Raw genomic sequence first — 25257 nt, forward strand, 5'->3', positions numbered from 1 at the left:
CAAGTCTTTAGTAGACACCTTTGCCGCCTGCCCCTAAAGCATATTTGAACCCTTCCCTTCAACCATCAGGACCTTGGCTTGCTGTGGTGATGATGAATTGTGTGATGTACCCCATAAGGAAGTGTTTATGCTTTACCTTGGATGCCGCAGCTGAAAACACGAATCCAGATGTTGAAGAAGCTTCGCCTCCATCGGCATCACATCTGAAGGTGACTCACCCATAGCATTTTGCAAAAGTGCAAACCTTGAGCCACCCGCCTCGGAGGCCCCATTCTTTGGATCCAGAGAAAAGAAAGACCCCGTAGGTCTCATCGATTTCTACTGGGAACCCGAGCAAAGCATGGATGAAGTTGTACCTATTGTCAGCCTTGTTGAAGGGACAGAAGCGGTATCTGAAATAGGGACCTTGCCGCTCGAACCCGAGGGCCAAAGAGTGGCTTCTGACTTATAGTAATCAAGTGCGTGCTCAAACCTTTCATGTAACAAAATTCTAGTAATTCTTCGTACACAAGCTCCTGCCATACTTCAACATCCTTAACTTTGATGGAAGTGCCTAGGCATAGCATTCTTTGGAGATCCAAAAGAATACAGACACAGGCAAACCTAGCATGAGCATCCTTGGCGGTCTTGTCATCTAAAGATATAGGCTTTCCTGCAATAATAACAACGCGAAAGATTTTGTCTTCCTCCCAAAATTCAATTAATAGATTGGGTGTTCTCAATTAGATGGCAACTTTAGTAACAAAATCTTTTATATACTTAAAATTAGGTTATCATTTTTCCAAGGCCAACAATTGCCCGGCTAAAGAACAAGGATCCTCAGCCAAGATTATGTCTCTTACCTCCTCTGATGGCAACTTGAAGATGTACAACCCCTCTGCTAATGGCACAGCTTGAAACTCTGTCCCAACAGGCCACCTACTAGCCAACTCCTTTTGCATGGTAGCTCTCGACCCAGTAAGTACCTTCCCTATAAGTGTCGTTTTATACAGTATATACCTGTTTAATCTCTGCTTTAGAAAAGCAACTATCGCCTTGAATCATCATTGAAGAGCAACTAATTCATCATCCGAAGTCCTCAACATTTTCCAACGAAACTGTCCGCCTGGAACCATCTAAGCCCAAAAACAAGCAGACATCACAGAAGGTTGACGACCTAGTTTAGCCGACCTCCGAATAGGTGAGGCAAAAGCCCTCAATTTATTCACCAATTGCTATCCTTGAGGCGAACAAGATTGCCTTTTATGAACCTTCTTAGGCCTATGCTGGATCCCCCTCCCTTCTACACACAGAAGAGTGCGATGAAATCCTAAACCTTTTTCCCCTTTTTCCACACCTATTGTAGCTCATTAAATATGCATAAATAAGGTTTATTTTTTGGATAAATTTTTTTTGTTCTTTTCTCTTTTTTTTTTTCCTAGTTGTATTTAATTGTGGATATGGTGCAAATGCTGTTTCGGAGTTTCATTGTCTTGGTTGACGAGAGGGGGAAATTGGTGAGGTGGGCTCCTTTTGGTGGATCCGATAAGATTGAAAGCGTTTGATCCAAAAGAACTGATCTTTATATCCCACGGCATGCAAACAAATCCAAATCCGTGGACCATATCACCGTATGAGCGAGCCCGGTCCCCGGTTTCAGGTCTCGAATTCGTGACAAATAATAGAAGGAAATCATGCATGCATGGTAAGCACGCATTCGTTGCGGCCGCCGCACTTGTGAAGTTACTGGAAGACCGCGGGCAAAGCTTAATCGACCAATTTCCAATTTCCAAGCCACCTTATTCCGATCATCCGCTGCAGTTATCCTTTTCCTCGCTCTTTGTCCTTTTCTTTTTTCTTTCGATTCCTGCCCCTCCCTCAATCCCCATTGATTTCTTTAAATCCGTCCTCTCCAACCCCCACGACATCGAGGGGTTAAATCCGTTCCCTCCAACAACAACCCCCGACGACGACGGGGACGACGTCGAGGAGTCGCGCTAACTCTAACCCTGACCTTATTCCTTTCGCCGGCGGCAGCGCTATGTCGAGCCTCGGAGGTCTCGTCAAGATCCTCGCCGTGAAATCGGAGACTGTGTTCCAGACTTACCGCCGGGACCTGGAGGAGTTCCGCTCTGGCCTGAGGAAGGAGACTGCGGCGCTCCGGGCGGCCGCCGCCCGCGTCGTACGCGAATTCCCGTGCTCCCTCGAGGGCAGAGCCGCCGCCGCTCAGGAGTCCCTCGAGTCCGTCGGCCAGGCCGTCGGTGGCTCCGTCGCTGGGATCCTCGCCCATGACCGAGAATCTCTCCTCCACCCCCGCGAGTCCTCTGTGCCGCAGAAGGCCACGGAGATCTCGTCGAAGCGGCATAGCAGGTTCGAGGCGCAGGTTCTTGCTGTCCAGTGCGATCAAAAAACGTTCTTGGAAGAGCCGGAGGATGGGGAGGATTTCGAGACTTGGAAAACAGGGTTTGGGTTGGCGGAAAAGGAGGAGGAAATTGAGAGGCTTGGATATGAGCATGGGATTCTAAAGGGTGTTATTGAGAAGCTTGTGCCCGATGTAGTGGATTATGAGACCTTCTGGAGTCGGTATTTCTACAGGATTCATATGCTCAAGCAGGCGGAGGATGCCCGGGCGAGGCTCATGAGAAGGGTTATTTCGAGGGAAGACGAGGAGGAGGATTTGAGTTGGGAGGTGGATGATGATAAGGAGAAGAAGCAAGTAAAAGAACAGAAAGAAGTAGAAATTAGAGGAGAAAAAGAAGACAAGGAGGTGGAGAAAAGAATTTGTGGGGGTTTGGGATCCATAGAGGATAAGGAAACCATACAAAAGTCCCAGGTTGAACAAGCAGTTGAGTCGAGAGTAGGAAATGTGGGAAATGCTGAAAGAAATGGTGATGTTTGGATATCCATATTGAATGAGAAGATGCAGGAGGAGAAGGAGGTGGAGGCTGGAGAGTGCAAGCTGTCTATGCAAGAGGAAGATGATTTTGACTGGGAGGAGATCGAGGATCTTGTGGAGCATGATGATGAGGGAGTGGTAGGTCCTTGTGAAAGTTTGTGTCAGGTGGATTTGCACAAGAGACTTAGTGCTGATGAAGACGTTGACGTTCTGAGCTGGGACATTGAAGATGATGATGATGAACCCACTAAGCCTTGAAATTCGGCTCAAGGAATGTTGGCCATTGAATTTATTATGTATATATGTCCATCCTTAGATTTTCTTGCTTTTGAAGAGGTCTGCTTTCAATGGTAATTGTTTAGATTTGGTTGTTTATTTTCATTTAATCTTATATATGTGTATTTGGCTGAAGGAATTAATAACACCAGATATTATTTGAGCATGTTTCCCTCTTATCTGTTTCACCAATATGGAGTGTTGTTGGCAATTTAAGTTCCACTTGATGTTTTCACTCTCATTGGTTTTTTTTCTTAATTTTTATTTGTCTGTTTCTTGTTTAGCTAGGATCTGAAAATCTTTCATAATAATGCCTAAGAAAATTGATAGTTTATGGAGCAGTAATTTTCTTGAACCTTGACCGATGCTTGTCCCTATCTTTTAATTATTTTTTGTGCTGTGAATAACTCCATAATAGATTACCATTTTAGTATCTTTGGAACCTTCATAGATATTTTCTTAAAAAAGTTTTTAATTAAGCAGTGTTACTGGTTAATAATGGATTTATATGTATTTTCCTGCTTCTTGTTTTTGCACAGAGGAGTTGATTATTTCATTGCAGAAAAGAGTACAATCTTTGTTTCTTTAGAAGTCTCAAATATTGACATCATTTTTGGTCTCCCTGGTTTCTTACCTAATTAGTGCTGGATAACTTGTAAATTACAACAAGCATATGCATGCAACGTGCAAAATTTGAAGATATCGTTCAAATATTTATTTTTTTCCTCAGATCATTCATTATGCAATCAAGATGAAAAATCTCTAATTGTTTTGATGGATATGCATTTGGTTGTTCAAACAGGAATGCCTATGTGCCAAACTTGAGGATCAGTCTTTTTCCTTGATAATAATGGGCAGGATCGTCTTTCATACTTTCATGAGCATCTCAAATAATTCACTTAAATCTTAGTATCAGAAAATCTATGAAGAAATGCAAGAACAGGTATAACTCAACAGTCAAATAGTAAAACTAGTTTTGCAAACACTGATTTGCATCATAATTGTAATATGAGGTTAGCAAACAAATGCTTTGATATAACTAATGTGTTCAATAGAACCTGTCATGTTGGGAATTAGTAGCATAATTCATTCCATAAGCCTGTCTTGTCCATGCAACTAAACCATTTCAGGACCACTTGATGCATAGGTAGGAAACTATTTGGGTTGAATCCAGCATTGCCTATCTGGTTACCGGTCAATGATTGATTGATTGATTAGCAATGAGAAAAGACTTTTCAGGCTAGTCAGGTATGCATGCTTAGTTTACGGCTGCATGGTTTACATGTCTTTGAAAAATAGTTTTTAAGGCCCTTTTTTTTTGTTTTAGATCATGTTGTTAGTAGGATTGAAACATCAATCATAGTGGGAGTATAACTGCTTATCTCTCTAATATACACACAGAGATATTTAGGTGTGCATATTTGCAAGTTCCAAAAGGGAATCTAGAATGTATAAAAAAATCAGAAAAAGAAGAAGAAGTGCCAATTGCAATACTGTGGACCTTGGTAGCATCTGTGCCACATGATTTGTTACTCAAAGTTAATTATAATAGTCCAGTGGTTCTTGCTTCTGAGATCTGCATGTTATCAATGGAAGCAAGATGAAACAAAATTACAGGCAAATTATAGGACACGAATGGCTGCTAGCATAGAAGTTTGCTTGGATCTAGTTTATGCCCATAGTTCATAATTTGTACTGAGCTTCTTATTAATAATTTAATTTGTTTTAATTGTATGACTAAGTACCCTTGTCTTGCGATATTTTAGTATCATGTTGAAGTGATTAGTCTAGGTTTTGTTGTTGACATGACCTACGGAAATGGTTTAGAGGGGTTTGGAGGTAAAAATAAACTAGTGCAAAATATTTACAAGCTACCTGAACAAAATCCTTATCATTGTCTTTATTAACCAAATTTTTCTGGCTAGACTGAATGGTAATGCAAATTTGTTAATTCTAATACCAGTTCAAAATTCTTAGCAATTGATTAATGCAGCTTTTGATGTACATCTGCTTTAGTATGTTCTTCTGTATTGTCTAGTTGACCATATTGTTTCATTGTCAGGGAAATATGCAACAAGTTTAGAAATATGTAGTTAAGTAGTTATGTTCCATCAAGTTTCAGCCTCTTCGTGGCAATAGTCAAAATATAAATGTCGCCTCTTGGGTATATCTAGATCGAACTTCATCCATACTTTGTGGAGCTTGTTGACTATCAAAATAAAATTGTGAAGGTTAAGTTTCAAAATTTGAGAACATTATTATGCTTCTTAGGAAAAAAAATTAGAAACATTGTTGCATAGAACAAATGTTTTTTAGAACCTCAGTTATGAGAATCAGTTGATTGTCTGGACTAAAAGATGTTACTAAATGTATCTCTGTATTGCTTGATGGATTTCTATATGGGTACTTCTAAGGTAGTAAGAGGCCAAGGTAAGGGAAATCCTGCTAGTTGCCATGCATTTCTTGTCTTTATGAAAATCTTTAGTACCAGGTGCAAAAAGGTGACTTATTAAAATAAGTACGTTAGATTAGGAGGCTTTTAATTTAATGTTGTGGAGAAGTTTTTCATGTGCAGATTAAGACTTGAAACAGGGATGAAGTCTGGATAGCAAAAGCAACAGCCAAAGAACGTGCAGAAATTTTCTTGTATTTTCATAGACTTAACATCTAATTCTCTTCCTAGGTGAGTTTTAAGTAATGAATGACAACATCCATTTGGCTTCATTCTGACTTAATAAGTTTCTTATCTTTTATTGATTGAATGTGTGGACCTTGTAAAGACTGGAGAAAAATATTGGAGTTGACAGGTGTTGGTGTCAATGTTCGCATATGGACTGTGTAGGTCAAGGTTGTGGAAGTATCAAGATATTATAGGTTTTGCATCAAGGTGAGCATCCAATGTTGCTGAGGTTGCTTTAATGATTGTTTGCTTTGAGTACTTCTGTAATTTTGATATCATCTGGTTGCCTGTGTTTACTGCTTATCAAGATTGTGCGGTTTGGGTTGTCGTGGCTATTTACTTTGACTGTTCTGCTTTACAATTCCAAGCACATTTTATGGTGTACACATGACCTGTGGCATTCATCTCTTTCTTCAATTGGTGTTGGTTTTGAGGCCTTGTTGGAGGGTTTCAGATCATTATTAATTCTATGACTTACCGAAACCAGGGCATAACCAGAAATCATAAAGTATAAGGGTGATATCTGTGTACCTTTTCATGAATGAGCAAAAGAGTAAAAGCAAAATTAGGAGTCGGATAAAAGAAAGAGCTCTAGCTGCATTTATCCTAGTTAATTGTGGATTATACATAATCAAGCCTTTGGCAAATCCTCTGGCTCATAATCAATTTACATAATAAAGATCTAAACAGTAATTTTCTCGTGTTTTCTCTATGCATGATTGTCTGGAATCCTGTATGGCTTGCTCTTTGTTAGGTTAGGGATCTCTATCCAGAATTCTTGGTAGAGATTATCATACAGTACATTAACAAAAGCAAAAGAACTGATGATCTAGGTCTGTTATCTGGAATTCATCGAGTCAGCAACAGCATAATGATATTAATCATAGTATGTCTAAACTATACAATGAAGCATTCATGATCTCGTCATAGATGAGAGATTTCACTCAGAATTATATGGAATCAAACAAATTGAGAGGACTTGTCTAATTCAACTTGGAAGAGCTGAATCAGGATTCTCCTTGCATATTGTTTTATCATGACATGATACTGAATGTTGCTTTATTTCTATTACTGTAATTTGCATCCAAACAGTTTTGTTTATTTTATTGCAATGCAATTCACTGAATTGCATTCATAAAATAAAATGTGGATCTTATGTGTAATCTGAGTTATGTATCTGGCTACAATAAGTTAGAAGATGATCCTATCAGATTTATTACTCGTCTAATTTATATTACCCTCTCCCAACCATATACTGCACAAAAGTCCTAGTGTTTCAATTCAAGACAGGATTAAGCATTCTTGAAGGGGAATGATATGATATAATCCACTTAAGAGCTATCAAGAAATTCCAAGAGGTGTCTTGTGAGGCTACAAGTGGTGATAGATCGATTTTGTTATACATATTTTCAAACTCATATAATTAACTGTAGTCTACAATCAGGGTTTGCTGAACTGTCCCATTCAGGGCATGTCGAATTGTATAGGTGGTGGACTAGGACAATTCTTGCTTAAAAAACGGAACAACGGTGAAGAGGGAGAAGAAAATAGAGGAAAAGAGAGAGAGGAAAGGAGGAAAGGTGAGGGAAAGGTTGGAGAGGCTGCAGGAGGCCGTTTGAGGCCTTCGGAGCTCCATCCGCCTCCATGGAGAGGAAAATAGAGAGAGACAAGGGGAAGGAGAGAGAGGAACGAAAGGAGCGCGAGAAGGTGGGGCCGGCGGTGGCTGTTAGAGGGCGTTGGAGTCCCCTAGAGGGCGGGATCTTCCTCTCCACCCTCCATCGGATCAAAATAGGGGCAACTAGCCTTGTTTTGATAGTGATTCTTTTTTTTTTCATTGTGATCCATGGTGAAGTCGGCATTGTTGTTGCTGGCTTCACTATCCCATCCTTCGGGGACCTCCATAGCCCTCTACTATGGGCCTCCCCACCCTCTCCTTCTCTCTCTCTCTCTCTCGGTTTGGAGTTCTCCACTCCTCCGGTCATCCGAGGGCATTCGTCGGCATCTTTACCATCTCCCTCTCCTTCTGATGCAATGCAAACATTGTTTTCCCACTTTTGGAGAACCACTTGCAATAAATAAGAGAACAAAATACGATTCAATAGGAAAAGAAACCGAAATGGTTCATTGAATCACAAGAAAATGTACCAAATTTTATTGGAATTAAAAAAAAATAAATATAAACTTAATTAAATCACAACTTATTCGAATAACAATTTATTAACAAAGCAACTAACAAGAAACAAACTTTCTAACGAGTCTCAAAACAAACACCAGTCCCAAATCTTTAGTTAGATAAGTTCAAGTTTGTGGAGTGGAGGTTGCAGGTTCTAAGTTAAAGATGGGTTTCAAATAGGTTTAGATAGGTTTAGAGGAAAGTGGAGAGCTTTGGGTTATAACTAATGCCTTAGCCCAAGCTATTGAGAAGCATCAAAGTTCTTTTCAGCTGCAAGTAACTCCAACTTTTAACTGTTTTGGATTGATTTTCAGCAGCAAATCAGCACCGTAATTGCTTTAGCCTATAATTCTTTGCTCTGCACAACAGGAACAGCAAACAGGGAGGCCACTACAGTTTTTAAAGAACTCGTGGAAGCCTACATTCCACCATCAACTCCAAGTGGGGCATCCAGCGACACTTGTAGCAGTAATAAGAGGGAGGCATGGCCAATCCAGACTCAGATAGAGAAGAGAAGGGGCCAATCCAGGCTTAGATTATGGAGAGGATAACACTCAAATAGGGCAGCAAAGAGGTAGATCCAGAATTTTTTTTTGTTTTCTTTTTTTTTCCTCCCCTTTTTTTTTGAAGTTAGCACCATTTTTTTTATATCCAACGAAGTCAGTTTTCAACAGCTGACTTTTCTCCTTGAAATCTCAACAAACTTCTGGTTCAAACTCCAGGTCATTGCTAAGATATCTTTATCAGTTTGTTGCTTAAATCTCTTCCATTTGAATTTCAAAATTCAGGTAGAGAAGAACTCTCTCAAATCCATTTTTAAGTTCAGGTTTAGGAAATGTTTAGCTTAGGGTTTTTTTTTAAGGTTGGGTCTAGTTAACCTCAACTTATCCAATTAAAATATGGGATTGAAATTTATTAAGAGACTTACCATGAAAGCTAGTTGATGCCCACATCATTTAAAAAAAAAGAAAACAAAAGAAAATTCTGGATCTACCTCTTCGCTGCCCTATTTGGGTGTTATCCTCTCCGTAATCTGAGCTTGGATTGGCCCCTCCTCTTCTCTACCTGAGCTTGGATTGGTCATGCCTTCCTTTTATTACTGCTACAAGTGTCGCTGGATGCTCTACTCGGAGTTGACGGCTGAACGCAGGCTTCCATGACTTCTTTAGAAGCTGCAGTGTTCTCTTTGTTTACTGTCCCTATTGTGCAGAGCAGAGAATTATAGACTGAAGCACTTATGGTGCTGATTTGCTACTGAAAACCAGTCTATAATAGTTAAAAGTTAGAGTTACTTGCAGCTGAAAGGAACTTTGATGCTTCTCAAAGTCTTGAGCTGAGGTATTAGTTATAACCCAAAACTCTCCACTTCCCTCTAAACTTATCTAAACCCATTTGAAACCCATCTTTAACCTAGAACCTACAACCTCTACTCCACAAACTTGAACTTATCTAACTAAAGATTTGGGACTGGTGTTTATTTTGAGACTTGTTAGAAAGTTTGTTTTCTGTTAGTTGTTTTGTTAATGAATTGTTATTCGAATAAGTTGTGATTTAGTTAAGTTTATGTTTGGCTTTTTTTTTAATTCCAATAAAATTTGGTACATTTTCTTGTGATTCAATGAACCATTTCGATTTTTTTTCCTGTTGAATCATATTTTGTTCTCTTATTTATTGCAAGTGGTTCTCCAAAAGTGAAAAAAATCAAAGTATGCTGAACCGGTACCGTCGGCTGTTTCAGCCGGCTGGCGGTACGGTTCGGTATGGTTTCATACCGTACCGAACCGACGATCCAAATCGGAAGAAAAAAATAGAAAAATAGAGAGAGAGAAAGAGGAAGAAAAAAAAAAGAGGGGGGAAAAGGAGCCGGTGGGGCCACCGGATGGCCTTCGACTGGCTGCCGTAGCCGTCGGAGGGTGCAGTCCACGCGCACGGGGCCGCAGGCGTGAAACAAGGGCATCGCCCCTGTTTCGCAATTTTTTTTAAATAACATGGTTTTAAGTGAAGCCGGCAAACGATTTGCCGGCTTAATGATTTTTTTTAAAAAAAAAAAATTCTTAAGTCGGCAACTAGGTTGCCAACTTCATAAGTTTAAAACAAAAAAAAAATCAAAATAGACGTCGTCTGTTTCGAAAAAGAAGGGGGCGGAGCCCGCTCGATCGCTCTTAGGCCATCGGCATCGGTTCATCGCCACTGGGAGCCTCGCAACGGAGGCACCGTCTCTCCGGTAGGTTCCCGCCTCCCCTCCGAGCGCTCTCTCTCTTTTTTGCTCTCTTGAAAGCCCTATCGGGTGATACGGGATTCGGAAGCCCTCCGGTGGCCGCAGCCGGCCACCGCCGGTCTCCGATGGCTCCCACCTCCCTCCCTCCCCTCCTCTCTCTCTTTCTCACTTTCCGTTCTTTTTTCTTCGGTACCGCCAGTATACCGATTTTACCGACTGAATCGTGTCGGTTCCCCGTCGGTCCGGTACGAGACGTGGTGTACCGGCCAGTTCAGCACGGTATGGCAAACCTTGGGAAAAATAATGTTTGCATTACATCAAATTGGTATCAGAGCAAGTTTTGATCTAAGGGCTTGCATTTAGTTTCACGAAAATTCCCACACCTAGTTGCATATTCATATTTTTTTTACCAACCAAGAGTCATCTAGTATCCATTAGCTGCCATGTCAACCTCCAATTCCGATCAAAACCCACTTGGCAATGACTAGAAAGCTACCTATGAAAGGCAGCAAGAATTAATCATGCAACAACAACAATCATTGAATTGATTGGAAGCCAGTGTGGCTGAGATCAGAAATATGCTCCAAAATTTTCAATTCAGAAACCAAACAGTCCAAAATCCACCTAAGGGTGATGGGCAACCTAGAAGAGCTTTACCCGCACAAGACTTGGTAGGAGAGTTCGATGACCCAGACCATCTCACAAATGCCCAACATGAGCATAACAACAAAAACCTTAGGACTAAAGACAGGTGGGAACAGAGGATTAAAATTGATGTAGGTGAGTTCGAGGGCAAATTAAATCCAGAGGAGTTCTTAGATTGGATAGAAAAGGTTGATCAATTCTTTGAGTGGAAAGAAATACTAGATGATAAAAGGGTGAAATTTGCTCGCTTGAAATTGAAGGGACATGCACTAGTTTGGTGGAAACAAGTCCAATATGATAGGCTAAGGAATGAAAAAGAAAACATTAACTCATGGGACCACATGAAAAAAAAACTAAAAAGAAAATTTTTGCTAGTTGACTTCAACAAAACTCTTTTCCAAAAGCTTTACAACCTAAGGCAAGGAACTAGAACTGTGCAAGAGCACACTAAAGATTTTTATTCACTATTTACACGAAATGACATTAGAGAAATAGAAGAACAGATAATAGCTCGCTATGTAGCAGGTTTATGACCCCAAATGCAAGATGAACTGAGCCTTTATGACTTTCAGAAGGTTGATACAGCCTATAGCCGAGCTCTTAGGGTTGAAAATAAACTAAAAAGACTGACTGTTCGTGGATTTGAAGGTAGAAGTAAAGGACCCATTAAGACAAACAATAGCATACAAGTTAAACCTGCCCAAGAATCATTAGGAAAAGAAAATGGAGTCTTAGGTCCTAAACCTCCAGGAGTGATTTGCTACAAATGTAGGAAGATAGGACATAAATCTTCAGAATGCCCATTAAGAAAATTCAAGCCCCATGTAAACCTAATAAAACATGAGGATGCAAACATTAATGAAGACAAGGAAGAACAAGTAGAGGATGATCATTGTGAAACTGAGGATGTCGATCTAGAAACAGAATATGATGCCTATAATGAAATGGAAGGACAATCACTTGTCATGCATAAGATGATGTTAAGCCCTAAGGTCCCAAGCGATCACATATATATGTCATTGGTGTAGTCTTTTCCAAACAACTTGTGCATCTAGCGGATGATTGTGTAAACTGATAATAGATATTGGGAGCACTGAAAACTTTGTGGCTAAAGAAATGGTCGACAAGATAGGCTTGAAAACTAAAAAGTTAAATAGGCCATACAAGATAGCATGGTTCAAGGGTGGTAGAGAGGTTCCAGTTGATCATAGGTATCTAGTTTAATTTTCTGTTGGAAAGTATAAAGACAATATTTGGTGTGATGTAGTTCATTTAGAAGTTTGTCATATCCTATTAGGCCGGCCCTGGCAATTTGATAGAAAAACCATTCATGACGGGGAAAAGAACACATACACATTTACAAAGGACAAAGTGAAAATCACATTGCATCCACAAAGAGAGGGACCAAATTCTAGTAGAGAGGACCACTCTGTAAACCATAGTAGTGGTGGAAGGGAATGGGTAATGACTTTTAGCAAAAAGCAATTTCAATCAGACTTAGAGGAGTTGCCCATAGTTTATGCTTTGATGAGCAAAGAAGTTTCTGAGGTGAGTACGATTTCAAAAAAAAATTCAACCACTGATCTCTGAAATTTCTGACATCACTCCAGAAGAACTTTTTGATGGATTACCACCTATGAGGGACATCCAACATCGTATAGATTTAATTCCTGGAGCTACCCTTCCTCACTTACCTCATTATCGAATGAGTCCCTTTGAGTATGAGGAGCTACATCGACAAGTGACAGAATTGCTAAGGAAAGGCTACATTAAAGAAAGTCTTAGTCTGGTAGGGGTACCTGCGCTCCTCATACCAAAGAAAGATGAATCTTGACGAATGTGCATCGATTGTCATGCAATAAATAAAATAACCATCAAATATAGGTTTCCCATTCCTAGGCTTGATGACATGATAGATATGCTTAGTGGAGCAAAAATCTTTTCAAAAATAGATCTCAGGAGCGGATACCATCAGATCAGGATAAGATCCGGAGATGAATGGAAAACAGCCTTTAAGACACATGAGGGATTGTATGAATGGATGGTTATGCCATTTGGTCTATCAAATGCACCAAGCACTTTCATGAGAGTGATGAACCAAATGCTCCATCCTTTTATAGAAAAGTTTGTTGTTGTCTATTTTGATGATATCCTAATATATAGTTCGTGCCCCAAAAGCCATTTAGGATACTTAAAAAAATTTTACAAACCTTAAAAGACAATCATCTTTTCATCAATTTGAAGAAATGTACCTTCCTCACTAATAGCTTAGTCTTTCTGGGATACATTGTATCGTTCAAAGGATTGAAAGTTGACCCCACTAAGGTAGAAACCATCCAAAACTAGCCAACCCCAATTACAATCAGCGAAGTTAGGAGTTTCCATGGGTTAGCTTCCTTCTATCATCATTTCATAAGAAATTTTAGTTCTATGATTGCTCCCATCACTAATTGTTTGAAAACAATAAAATTTGAATGGACCCATGAAGCCGAGAAGAGTTTTGATCTCATAAAAGCCAATACTAGCGCACCAGTGTTGGCGCTACCGAACTTTGAGAAAATTTTTGAAGTTGATTATGATGCTTCTAAAATAGGTATAGGTGCAATCTTTAGTCAAGAAGGGCACCCGGTGGCGTTCTTTAGCGAGAAGCTAAATGAAGCGCGAACTAGATACTTCACATATGATTTAGTTCTATGCTATTGTCCAAGCTTTACGCCATTGGAGATATTATCTAATTCAAAGAGAATTCGTGTTGAACACTGACCATGAAGCACTAAGATACTTAAACTCCCAAAAGAATCTTAACAAACGACATGCAAAATGGAACGCCTTCTTGCAAGAGTATACTTTTCACTTGAAACACAAACCAGGGGTTACTAATAGGGTGGCGATGCCCTTAGCCGACGATCTAGCCTATTAGTAGGCATGTCCATACAAGTTGTAGGATTTGAATCCTTCAAAGAATTGTATAAGGATGACCCATACTTTGCTTCAATCCTCGAGGCTTGTTTAGAGAAAGGCAAAAACCCAACAAACAATTTTGTCATTCAGGATGGATATTTATTTAAAGGAACACGGTTTTGTATACCTGAAGGATCACTTAGAGAGAACTTGGTACAAGAATTGCATAGTGGGGGTTTAGGAGGATACTTTGGTCAAGACAAGGCTTTGGGATTAGTACAAGAAAGATACTTTTGGCCTAAGATGCGGAGAGATGTTGTGAGATTTGTAGAGAGATGTCCAATATGTCAAACTTTTAAGGGCCATAAACAAAACATGGGGTTACATACATTTTTACCTATGCCTATTGCTCCTTGGGAGGACATCATCCTAGACTTTGTGTTAGGTTTATCACAAACTGCTAGAAAAGTAGATGCAGTTTTTGTTATTGTTGATCGATTCACCAAAATGGCATATTTTATATCATGTCAAAAATATCAGATGCATCACATATAGCGAACTTATTTTTCAAAGAAGTTGTACGTCTGCATGGCATTCCTAAATCTTTCACATTGGATAGAGATACTAAATTTTTAAGCCATTTTGGAGAACTTTTTGGTCAAAATTGGGAACAAAATTACAATTCAGCAGTGCGTACCATCCCCAAATGGATAGACAAACTGAAGTGGTCAATCGATCACTAAGAAACTTATTAAGGTGTTTAGCGGGAGAAAAGCCATACCAATGGGACTTAATTCTACCACAAGCTGAATTCGCCTATAACAGCTCTATTAACAAAACAACGGGAAAATCACCTTTTGAAGCCTTGTATGGCCGACCTATTCCTCACTTCCTAGATAGAAACCCTTTATCCTTTTACGAAAGAATCAATGCTGATGTAGAAGCTTATTTAAAAAAATTGAGGAAACGCATCAAAGTATCTTTGATAAGCTACAAGTTTCTTCTCATAAATATAAGGAAGCTGCCGATCAACATCGAAAAGAGAAAGTGTTCGACGAAGAGGATTTTGTCATGGTCCATTTTCAAGGAGAAAGATTTTCGGTTGGTACGTATAGCAAACTGAGCAGGAGAAATTTGGCCCTTATTGCATCATCAAAAGATTAGGGCCTAATGCTTACCTACTAAAACTTCCGACCAACATACCAACTTCACCTGTGTTCAACATCGCCAACCTATACAAATTCCATGGAGATCCACCAATAATTACTGAAACCAATGCTTCGCCTTTGCACGACACAAGCAACAGTACTACGGATCGGATTGAGGACATCGTGGGTATGCATGACATTGCTACACGTCAAGGAGTGACTCGACGATTCCTTGTTAAGTGGGAAGGACGACCATTATCAGATTGTAGCTCGGTGGAAGAAGCTAAACTTCAAAGTCTTCGTAAAGACTTGTACGAAAACTACATGGAAGCCATCTCAATGCGATCAAGATCTTTCCACCCGGGAGAAAATGATGCGGGCATCAACTAGCTTTCATGGTAAGTCTTTTAATAAATTTCAGTTTCAAGTTTTAATTGGATAAGTTGAGATTAACTAGACCAAAACTTAAAAAAAAAAAAAAGGACCAAAGCTAAACCTTTCCTAAATCTGAACCAAAAATTGGATTTGAGAGAGTTCTTCTCTACCTGAATTTTGAAATTCAAATGAGAGAGATTTAAGCAACAAACTGGTGGAGATATCTTAGCAACAACCTGGAGTTTGAATCAAAAGTTTGTTGAGATTTCAAGGAGAAAAGTCGGCTATTGAAAACTGACTTTGTTGGATATAAAAAGGAGGGTGCCGACTTCGAAAAAAGGGGAAGAAAAAAAAAGAAAACAAAAAAAAATTTTGGATCTACCTCTTTGCTGCCCTATTTGGGTGTTATCCTCTCCGTAATCTGAGCCTGGATTGGCCCCTCCTCTTCTCTACTTGAGACTGGATTGGCTATGCCTTCTCTTTATTACTACTACAAGTATCGCTGGATGTCCCACTCGGAGTTGACAGCTGAATGCAGGCTTCCACGACTTCTTTAGAAATTATAATGGCCTCCCTGTTTGCTGTCCCTATTGTGCAGAACAGAGAATTATTGGCTGAAACAATTATGGTGCTGATTTGCTGCTGAAAATCAGTCCAGAACGATTGAAAGTTGGAGTTACTTGCAGCTGTAAGGAACTTTGATGCTTCTCAATAGCTTGGGCTGAGGTATTAGTTATAACCCAAAGCTCTCCACTTCCCTCTAAACCTATCTAAACCCATCTTTAATCTATAACCTGCAATCTCCATTTCACAAACCTGAACTTATCTAACTAAAGATTTGGGACTGGTGTTTATTTTGAGACTCGTTAGGAAGTTTGTTTCTTGTTAGTTGCTTTGTTAATGAATTGTTATTCGAATAAGTTGTGATTTAATTAAGTTTATGTTTGGTTTTTTTTTTTTAATTCCAATAAAATTTGGTATATTTTCTTGTGATTCAATGAACCATGTTGGTTTCTTTCCCTGTTGAATCATATTTTGTTCTTATATTTATTGCAAGTGGTTCTCCAAAAGTGGAAAAACAATGTTTGCATTGCATTACCTTCCCTCCCCTCCTCTCTCTTTTCTTCTCTCTGGTTTTCCTACTCCTCTACTTCGGTTCGGGCCCGATACGGAATGGTATGGGGGTGTATCGAACCGTACTACTGGCCGACCAGCACGGTTGCACGGGGTGTGGTTTTGGTACGGCGAACCTAGGCTACATGCATGAGTTACATGAATACCGAAGTTACATACATTAGATTTACGCCTCAAAATAGAGAACCAAGGGGGTTTCAGATCAAACTTCAAAGTCCATTTTAGAATTAGTCTCGAGTCTCAACTCTCAAGAGGCCAAACATCTTAAGCAATGAAACCCTTTATCAAAAGCTAATATTAAACCAGATAATTTCTTGTTAAAAAAAAGGGAGATAACTATATAGTCACTAAAAACTAGATGAACTGGCTAAGTCATGTATTACTTGACCTCAATAATTTCTATTGAATTGAAAATGAAAACTGCCTGCAGGCGGTAGATCTTAAATGCCCTGTCCATGTTATCACCAACCATCCATTTGGCAACATAGACATTAGGTAAAATTAAACTTCTTAGGCTTGCATAGGACAAGTGATATTTAAAAGTTTGATCAATAACTGAATTAAAATATAATTTGCTGCACTTGAGTAAGGATATCTCTTTGCTGCAATTTCATTGACAAGTGATGTGTTAGTTTTGCACTAGCTTACTAAGATCCTTTGGATATTGTTTCCTGAGCTAGAAAAAGTAAATCGTCTTTAAACAGAGTTCTTATGCTACAGTACTGAAGTATATCATTGAGCATGCTTTCATTGACATTAATATTTTCACATTCTGATCTGATAGTACTATTAAGAAAAAGAAAGTTGGCTCTAAGATTGATCACAAAAAATGTCAAGATGCATTCAGTGACAATCGCTAGAACGAGCATGAGAGTCAAACATTTTTGAAAAATTAATGACAATTTTGGTTGAAAATTGACCAAGAGAATTAGTGTCTCTTTGTGTATTGGTAATTTTAGGTGGATCAGGGATGTGAGAATATTTCAAAAGAAAAGTTTGTGCAATGGGTGCTCAGGATCATTTTTCGTAACTGTAGCCACTCTAGGAATAGTAATGGGCAAAGATAATGGTTTGGACTAAGAAAATCCCAAAAAATTAACCAACCCATCCAATCAAATTTTACTTTAGGTTTATGTCAGAAACTTTGTCCTGTTTATTACTATGCATCAAGCATGAGCAAAGAAATATAGAAGCCTTATGATTCTACATGAAAGCCTCTAATTCAAGTTCTTTTTCCCCTCTTGGCTGAGATATAATTTGAGATATCAGCTGACATAATATCAAAATATCAAATAATAATTTTGCAGTCTTTCTTTAGATGAGTTTATTGATTGTTAATATCAAGATCAATGTCTTAAAAACAATACTCCCAGTTTTACTATATCATTGGTGTTTCAATACCTTGGTTCCTAAATATCACCAATATCTTTGAATTTTTTGGTTCCTTTTTTTTGGTCAAGTATTCCATCTTAATCCAAATAAACTGAGATCTTAGTTCATCTCAGCATCACCCACCTACCGAGATGGCAAGATATTAGGCTTTAAAGAACTTTCTTGAATTTAATTGAAGAAAACTTCACACAAGAAGATATTGCTGATCAGGCCTAAGTTTATTTGAGCCTCACCATAAAACCAAGTTGGAAATAAACATGGAGCAGAAACTTGAGTGCTGTTCATGCTCGGATTAACCCATCCTTAAAGAATGTCTCTCCCGTTAGTTTTTCCCTAGGTGACAAAAAAACACTTGTAGAAACATTGTAGAGGAAGTACTAAATTTACATATATCATAAATCATTGTATTCTTCTACAGTCTAGCTTGTAATCATTGGAAACAAGTCAACCTTTTTGTCAATAAGTTCACATTACAAATTCCAACAATTATTGCATCTGCATCCTCCCTGTGGTCATGTGCCATTGGGAGAAAGTGCAATGACTTGTTTCTATCAAATGCATCTGAATATATTGCATGCTAGTCTCACAATGTTATTAATGCATTCTTCCAAAACATATTTTCCCTGAACCACTGCTGGACTCCTATTAGGAATTTAAGAAAGAGGCAACAAAAAAGTGGTGAGGTGCATCAAAGTTTTGGAGATTGTTTGGTTTTGCTAGGGGAGCAAAGTCATATAATCTTCCCCAATGGCTCCAAAAAGTTAAAAACAAGTAGAAAGAACCAAAACACATTGCATGTGACTCACAGTCACAGACACTAAGAACAGGTAGAAAAATGATGGCAATAGGATCAAGCAGTTGCTTATTTAATTCTGCTCTTTCTTTGGGGGCTAACATAAGAACTGTAGGTAACTAATCTAAATGAGCATTGAAATACTTGAAAAGAAAAATCATATCCAAAAGCAAATCATGACATCCAAGCATTGAGAGGACACAAACATGTAAAAAATCATAAACAGACCTAATTATAATCTGAAACCCAATTATAAACAAGAGCATGATGCAAAATTGCAAATACAGCTATCAGATATTGAGCACAAAGACTATTAAAGACGTTAAGAGGGCCATTTGTTACATGAACACTCAAATGACAACCATCAGATGTTTAATATTGTGACCTAACATGCATATTCTTTTTGCATCCATCAACATGCATATTCTTTTTGCAATTCATGCATTTACATTTTTAAAAATTTATTATCCTTAATGAGTTGGTAGGGCATTAAAACACATAACTGATAGTTATTGTTTATGTTACATATAATTACCACATTTAATTCCTTCTAAAGACTTACGTCTAATGCATGTTTATAGGTACCAATTTAATATGCCACAATGTAGCCACATTTAACTGATACTAAAGGTTGAATTTAGTGCACTTATCTCATTGTGTTGCCATTTGGCTCATTGGAGTGGATCATGAATAAGTAAATGCAAAAAATTAATTTATGCATTTAAGTTTTCCAAATTTATTTTCCTTGATGGGTTGGCAATGCATTAAATATTAGTGTTCTGACCACATTTACTTCCTGCTAAAAACTTAGATCCAATGCATGTTTAGTTCATTGCAATGCATGAACACGTATTTTGACAGTATTTTAATATTTCATAGTATAACCACATTTAATCAATATTAGAAGATTAAATCTGGTGCATTTATCTGATTGTATTGCAATTTGGCTAATTGGAGTGTGGTGTCTGAATCATAGATAAGCATATGCATTACATGATTCTAGAACTAATATCAACCAAATAGAAAGCAGAGCATGCTTATTTTTATGGCTATTGTTTGATCCAAAGCTCCATCCATCTAATCTAAGCAAAATGTGGAAGGGAAAAAGAAACAAACTCAAAACTCAGAAGGCAAATCCTTTAATTACACTATTACCTTTCAAGCTAATTTAAAAATGTTAAAGGGAAAGGTTATGATCCATCCTTCACCTTGATATAACAAATCTTAGCGAGCGCAAATCATGTTATTGCAAAAAGAAAGTTTTAATAGAATATTCTTCATATGAAGAATATTCTAATGGGCCATAAGCACATAAACTATTTTATATCAAAGACTAGAGGAAAAAAATAAAACATAATTAGAAAATAAATTATTAAATTCCAAGCAACCTGATGGCTGAGAAATAATTCTCTATTTGTTATCATAGCTGGCTTTGTAGCTGTTCAGTTCTAATTTCACCTTCAAAAATTCATAAAAAGACTTAGTTTAGGAGTTATATTATGGGGGCTCCTATCATGTGTATTGGAACAAATCTCCTGCCTTACGACAAAAGCATTGATGTAACTCATAAAATTTCTGGCGAAACACATTAATTGGTTGATCTTTGGGGTTATCAAATTAGTAGTTATGGATTTGATGAACTTTTCATGTGCATACAATGAGAGAGCTCTAAAGTTTCAGACTCATCCTTTGAAACTTCACGATCTGACTATAGCATATAACCTCATCCTTCTATCACTGTTTAAGTTGCAGATATGGTACCATACACCATAGGATCATGTGAACATTGCATATCTTTTTGTTTATGACAAAGTTTAAAGAAATATGGGCTTCTTCTTGATCTTTGCTATGTGCCTCTTCCAACCAGAAACTCAAAAATCAGTATTATCTGCATCATATAATTCTCATTCATCCAAATATCCTTCATGATTTTAATATGCCTTTGCAAAATGATCCTTAACACAACATTAATTCCCTTTTTCTATGGGGCATGCAAATGGGCTTGTCTAATCTATACATTTAACGGATTGAGCTTGGTAGATTGTTTGCATTTAAGGTTCGCCATCTCGATACCGGACCCTATACTGGTACCGCCTTATTATAGTGTCAGTATGCGATTTGGTATGGTAAAGTAGTGTTGGTACTAGATGGTTCACTGTACCGATAAAGTAAATGGTATGGTATACTTTGTACCGAATAGTACTGGTGGTATGGCAAACCTCGGTTGCACTATTATATGCCATTTGCTCGAGGCTTATTAGGTTGGGCCAATGTCAACCTTGAGCTGTCCTAGAACTGATCATGTTTCTCAACTCCACTTCCATCTCTCAATCTTTATAAAAAGAAGGATCTTCCTTTTCTAGGACAAAAGCTTGTTTCTGCAACACCAGCAGATGGTGATGTTGATAATGATAAAAGGTAGAAGTAGCACTAATATTGGTGGAAAGTAAGTAATGATTAGTTGTGGAAGATTTTGGTCGGAGGCTGCAATGGCAATGTTGACTGCATCATAGTGGCAGGAGGCTGGAGGCAATCGTTGCAGGTGCAGTTGAAGACTTTTCTTTGTTTGACCATGTAGAGCTTGGGTTTAGTCATGTAATGATTTTAAAGTGAGGAATTTAGAGTCTAGCAACATGATAAATTGTGCAAGTGACAACATCAGGCCTACTCTCTACATGAACAACAAAGTTAATATTAGGTCTTAGAAAATTGAAAGGGCATAGGAGCATTTACTTGTTAGTCTAGCATAGGGCTGCAAATGGGTTGGATCAGACCGGGGCATGCTTGACCCCGATCCAACCCCATGTCATATGCAGATCATGATTTTGGACTTGAATGTAACCCCTTAGCTAATTACATCAGGTTAGGTCCATTGTAAGGATTTTAGACCTAACAGATCATTTGGGTTAGACCAGGGTCAGATATGACCAGCACTCAACTCAAAATATTCAGGTTTGGGTTGGGATTGAATCATGCCAAGTTTGCAATTTAAATTGACATCTAGCTATTCTTTATAGCTAAAATATAAAAATTGATAGTTCAATATAAAATCACTAAAAAAAATTTAAGTAAAACTAAAAGGAAACTTAAACTTGAATTCTGATTCAAAACTTTTAATTTCATCCAAATAATTGATATTTTTTAAGTTTACAAGCCATGATTTTTAAATATATATATTTAGAAATAAGAAACTATTAAAACAATGAAATATCTATATCTAAATTTAATTAAGTGAAAACAGTTGAGAGATGTGATTGTTAATGAAAAAAGAGAAATTATTCTAAATGAGTTCATTCAATGAATTGAAAAAGATACTCAAAGTGAAGAACAAGGGGGTTTACACAATTTGGCTTTTTTGATCAAGCTTGATTGGGTTCATGTCTGATTGGGCCTATTTTTTGTCGACCCAAATTAGACCCCGATGATATACGGGCCAGGTTAGGTCGGTTTGGGCTAAAAAATACAAGATCCAGACCTGTTCGGTTTTTAGATCTGTTTTATGTTTTGAACCCAAACCAACCCAACTCATGGGCCTTCAAATATGGATCAGGTTGGTGCTAATATGGTCGAGACTGTGTCAGGTCCAATGGTTGACCCATTTGCAGCCCTAGCCGAGTGAGCATGTGAATCATATTAATGTACTTTCATACAACATGAAATATATTAGATAGCACAACATGATTGGGTTATCTCATGATAAGCTATATCTGCAAATGTTCCTCAGCTTATTTATTGTGACTAGAAGAATTCCTTTTGGTAATCATGTTGTCTTTAGAATGATGCAGCCTTAAGATGCATGGGAGTGATGACATAACACAACTCTGCATAAAATCAGCCGCCATAATTGCCTAATTGAATCCAATGGACCTACTTGAGATGACACAGTGAAGATGATAAATGTGCGACATGTTTGATAGAGGATGGGAAGGAGCTACATATTGACATTCTTATCAAGATCAACAAGAACAAAGTCTTCGACTCTTTTATGTGTTAAGCTAGTATATATGTTCAATTGTGAACCATGGCCGCAATGATTAACATCTGAATGATCATCATCATGGGACCAAACAATCAAAGTGGCAATCTTGGAAGGTGCTTGTTGTGGCAATTCCAAGAATGGTTGTCTTTATAGGGAAGTCCCCCTTAGCTACAATGCTTCCTTGGAATTTATAGTAGTGATTTTTTTTAGATAAAAAACATTTTGTCTAATTTTTCTCAAAATGACTATGACATATATAAAACATTTTACAACCAAAAAGCCTTAACTACTATTCGCATCAATTTGAAATTTGCTACAATTTGGCACTTAATTTTTTCAATTGATTATCATTTATTTAAAAAATGATTTTTTGTGCTGGTAAGTTAAAATCTTGGCATGGGTCTCACTCAGGGTTCATTGTACCGTTAGTGGGTACTGTACAAATTAGGCAAGGCTGGTGCAATATAGTACATCCTTCTACCAATATAGGACTGGGGCTCTTTTCTCATGCCTAGCCAATGTACTGCCTGAAACAGAATGTGGTACCGGTCAAAACAACATGAAACTAGGTGAAACTGGTCATTTCCACCTGATGTAAGCTGGTTTGGCCTCTAAATTGCGTAGACCTTGCCACTGTACTGGTACAGTACAATACACTTGGTACAGAGCGATATTGTTTGGTGTGGCGGACCTAGACCCCACTAAATTCTATTTTTGGGAGAAATATCACAAAAGTGCAGGATTTCGTGAAGCATGATGAATTGTCATTTAGCTAATAGTCTGGGTTGGTAAGAAACAAAATCTTAATTAAAGATTTGAAACAATAATTACTTGATTATTTCTGATTACAAGCAATTTTGACATTATTTTTGTTGATTCCTTTGCATATTTGAGGGGGTTGATTCTCATAATGGGTTTTGCTAAACTCTATTTTTTTTTTTAACTTTCAAGGTGATCAGCTTTCTGACTATACTGAATTTTCAAGTGTTCACATATTCTTGATCTCCCTAGAGAGCTAATGAGTATTTATTGCAGCATAATACTGGGCAATTAAAAATTTTCCTGTGTTATGCTTGCATCGATCAGTGGCTGGCATGAGACTTGCATTTTAGCACTCGCCAACATGAAATGATACACAATTCTGGGAATAGATTTTTTTTTTTTTTTTACTTCTCAGTTTGAATTGTTAATGCCACACTTGCATATTGAATTAGATAACAACAGGGCAATTATTGCAAAGTATGGATACTGATAGTTGGAGATATTTTTGATTTCATCTTTAGTTTTATTGTTTTTGGATGCCTATAAGGGAAGAAGTAAAAAACTATCGTTTGTGGTTTCTGAGTTGTGGTTTCCCCACTTTTTCCATTTTTTTTCCTCAAATGTGTTCATTATCAAAGCAAGTTCATTACTCATCACAGATTCTTGCATGCTTGGCAAGAATTTGAATAAAATCTGAACTTTTTACCTTTTTACCTTGTTAAATAGATGCCTTAAGGAAATAATGCATTACCACTTGCTTGCTTTATAGAATTGGTGAAGGGCGATGGAAGAATATACTGTTGATTTTAGCTGATATCCCTCATCTAATTTCATCTCTTCTCCATTTCTAATCTCATTATTCATGTGATGAGGTGGTAAGTTAGTTATTTTCTTGTATAGAAGTCCATAGTGAGTAAAGTTTGTGACTCCTTCATTTTGCCATTTGTCTCTGGAAGTAATGTTTTCCAGTAGCCCAAGCATTGATGAATTTCAACATAAAATTTTTGTGGACATCTGCGATGACGTTTCGACATGTAGTATGGGCATAAATGACCATCACCCAGACCTGCGTGAATATAAAATGGTGGTCATGTTCTGAGATGTTGCCAGCATTGAACCAAAAACTCCCTTGACATTGTGCATCAAAGCTTAGTTTTTTTTAAACTCATCTAATTTGAATTTAAACTTGCCTTGCATGGCCTTTCAAGTCCATTAGATGAAGATAAGTACGTCGATTATGTAATATATAAATGCATTGGAATAATTAAGTCTGTTAATCCATAGATTAGGTCAACATATAGAACTGCAGGAAAAGCTGCCATGGACCTGAGATCAAACATTATTTTTGTTGAATATATGTATAGGTTTTTCAGTCAATTCAATCTGTTTCAGCTCTGATAAAATTCAAATCAGTGAATTTTCAAGCATGCTTGAACCAAGTTTCACCACTGTTAGAATCCTCTAGGACAAGTTACTGAGATCACACCACCATTCTTTGTGTTTTCAAAAACTGCAGGAGTCTAAAAGTTCATGTATTTGCATATGTTAGTGTTTTTCCCCTCCCTTGATCGATTGACTGCTATCTGGCCTGCAAAGATGGCTCGGTTGGTTTCCACTGATTACTTTCCCAATTTATCCTTGGTTTAGAACAGAATCATGAGGGTGAATTGCATCACCTGTTTCACTTTTCAGCAAAAGGATATACAGTCCCTTGAACCACATCATACAACAAGTAATCATTGTCTTGTAGGATTTCGATTTCAAAGGCCTTTGACCTTTCAGCACTTGTTTTTTTTGATGAAAAAGGAAGGACAGCCACCCATCATTTTATTGGAAAGGACATCCTGTCTATATTTACAACCAATAGTGCTAGAGTGAGTTTTCCTTTGAGAAGAAGCTTATCCAA

General features: G+C 37.9%; 1 protein-coding gene and 1 long non-coding RNA gene across 2 annotated transcripts; both read left to right on the forward strand.

The window, feature by feature from the left end:
* The first annotated feature begins 819 nt into the window (after positions 1-819).
* Positions 820-23233, forward strand: LOC114914199 (uncharacterized). The gene is made up of 4 exons (XR_003800927.2): positions 820-957; positions 5727-5834; positions 5932-6038; positions 22386-23233. It is a non-coding gene; the product is annotated as an uncharacterized lncRNA (long non-coding RNA).
* LOC105045392 (uncharacterized) lies at positions 1561-3317 on the forward strand. The gene is given in 2 exon segments (XM_010923656.4): positions 1561-1973; positions 1975-3317. Coding segments are annotated over 2 exon segments (1557 nt in total). The 5' UTR covers positions 1561-1575; the 3' UTR covers positions 3134-3317.
* Positions 23234-25257: the final 2024 nt, after the last annotated feature.

The sequence above is a fragment of the Elaeis guineensis genome, chromosome 5 (assembly GCF_000442705.2).
Source record: "Elaeis guineensis isolate ETL-2024a chromosome 5, EG11, whole genome shotgun sequence".
NCBI lineage: Eukaryota > Viridiplantae > Streptophyta > Magnoliopsida > Arecales > Arecaceae > Elaeis > Elaeis guineensis.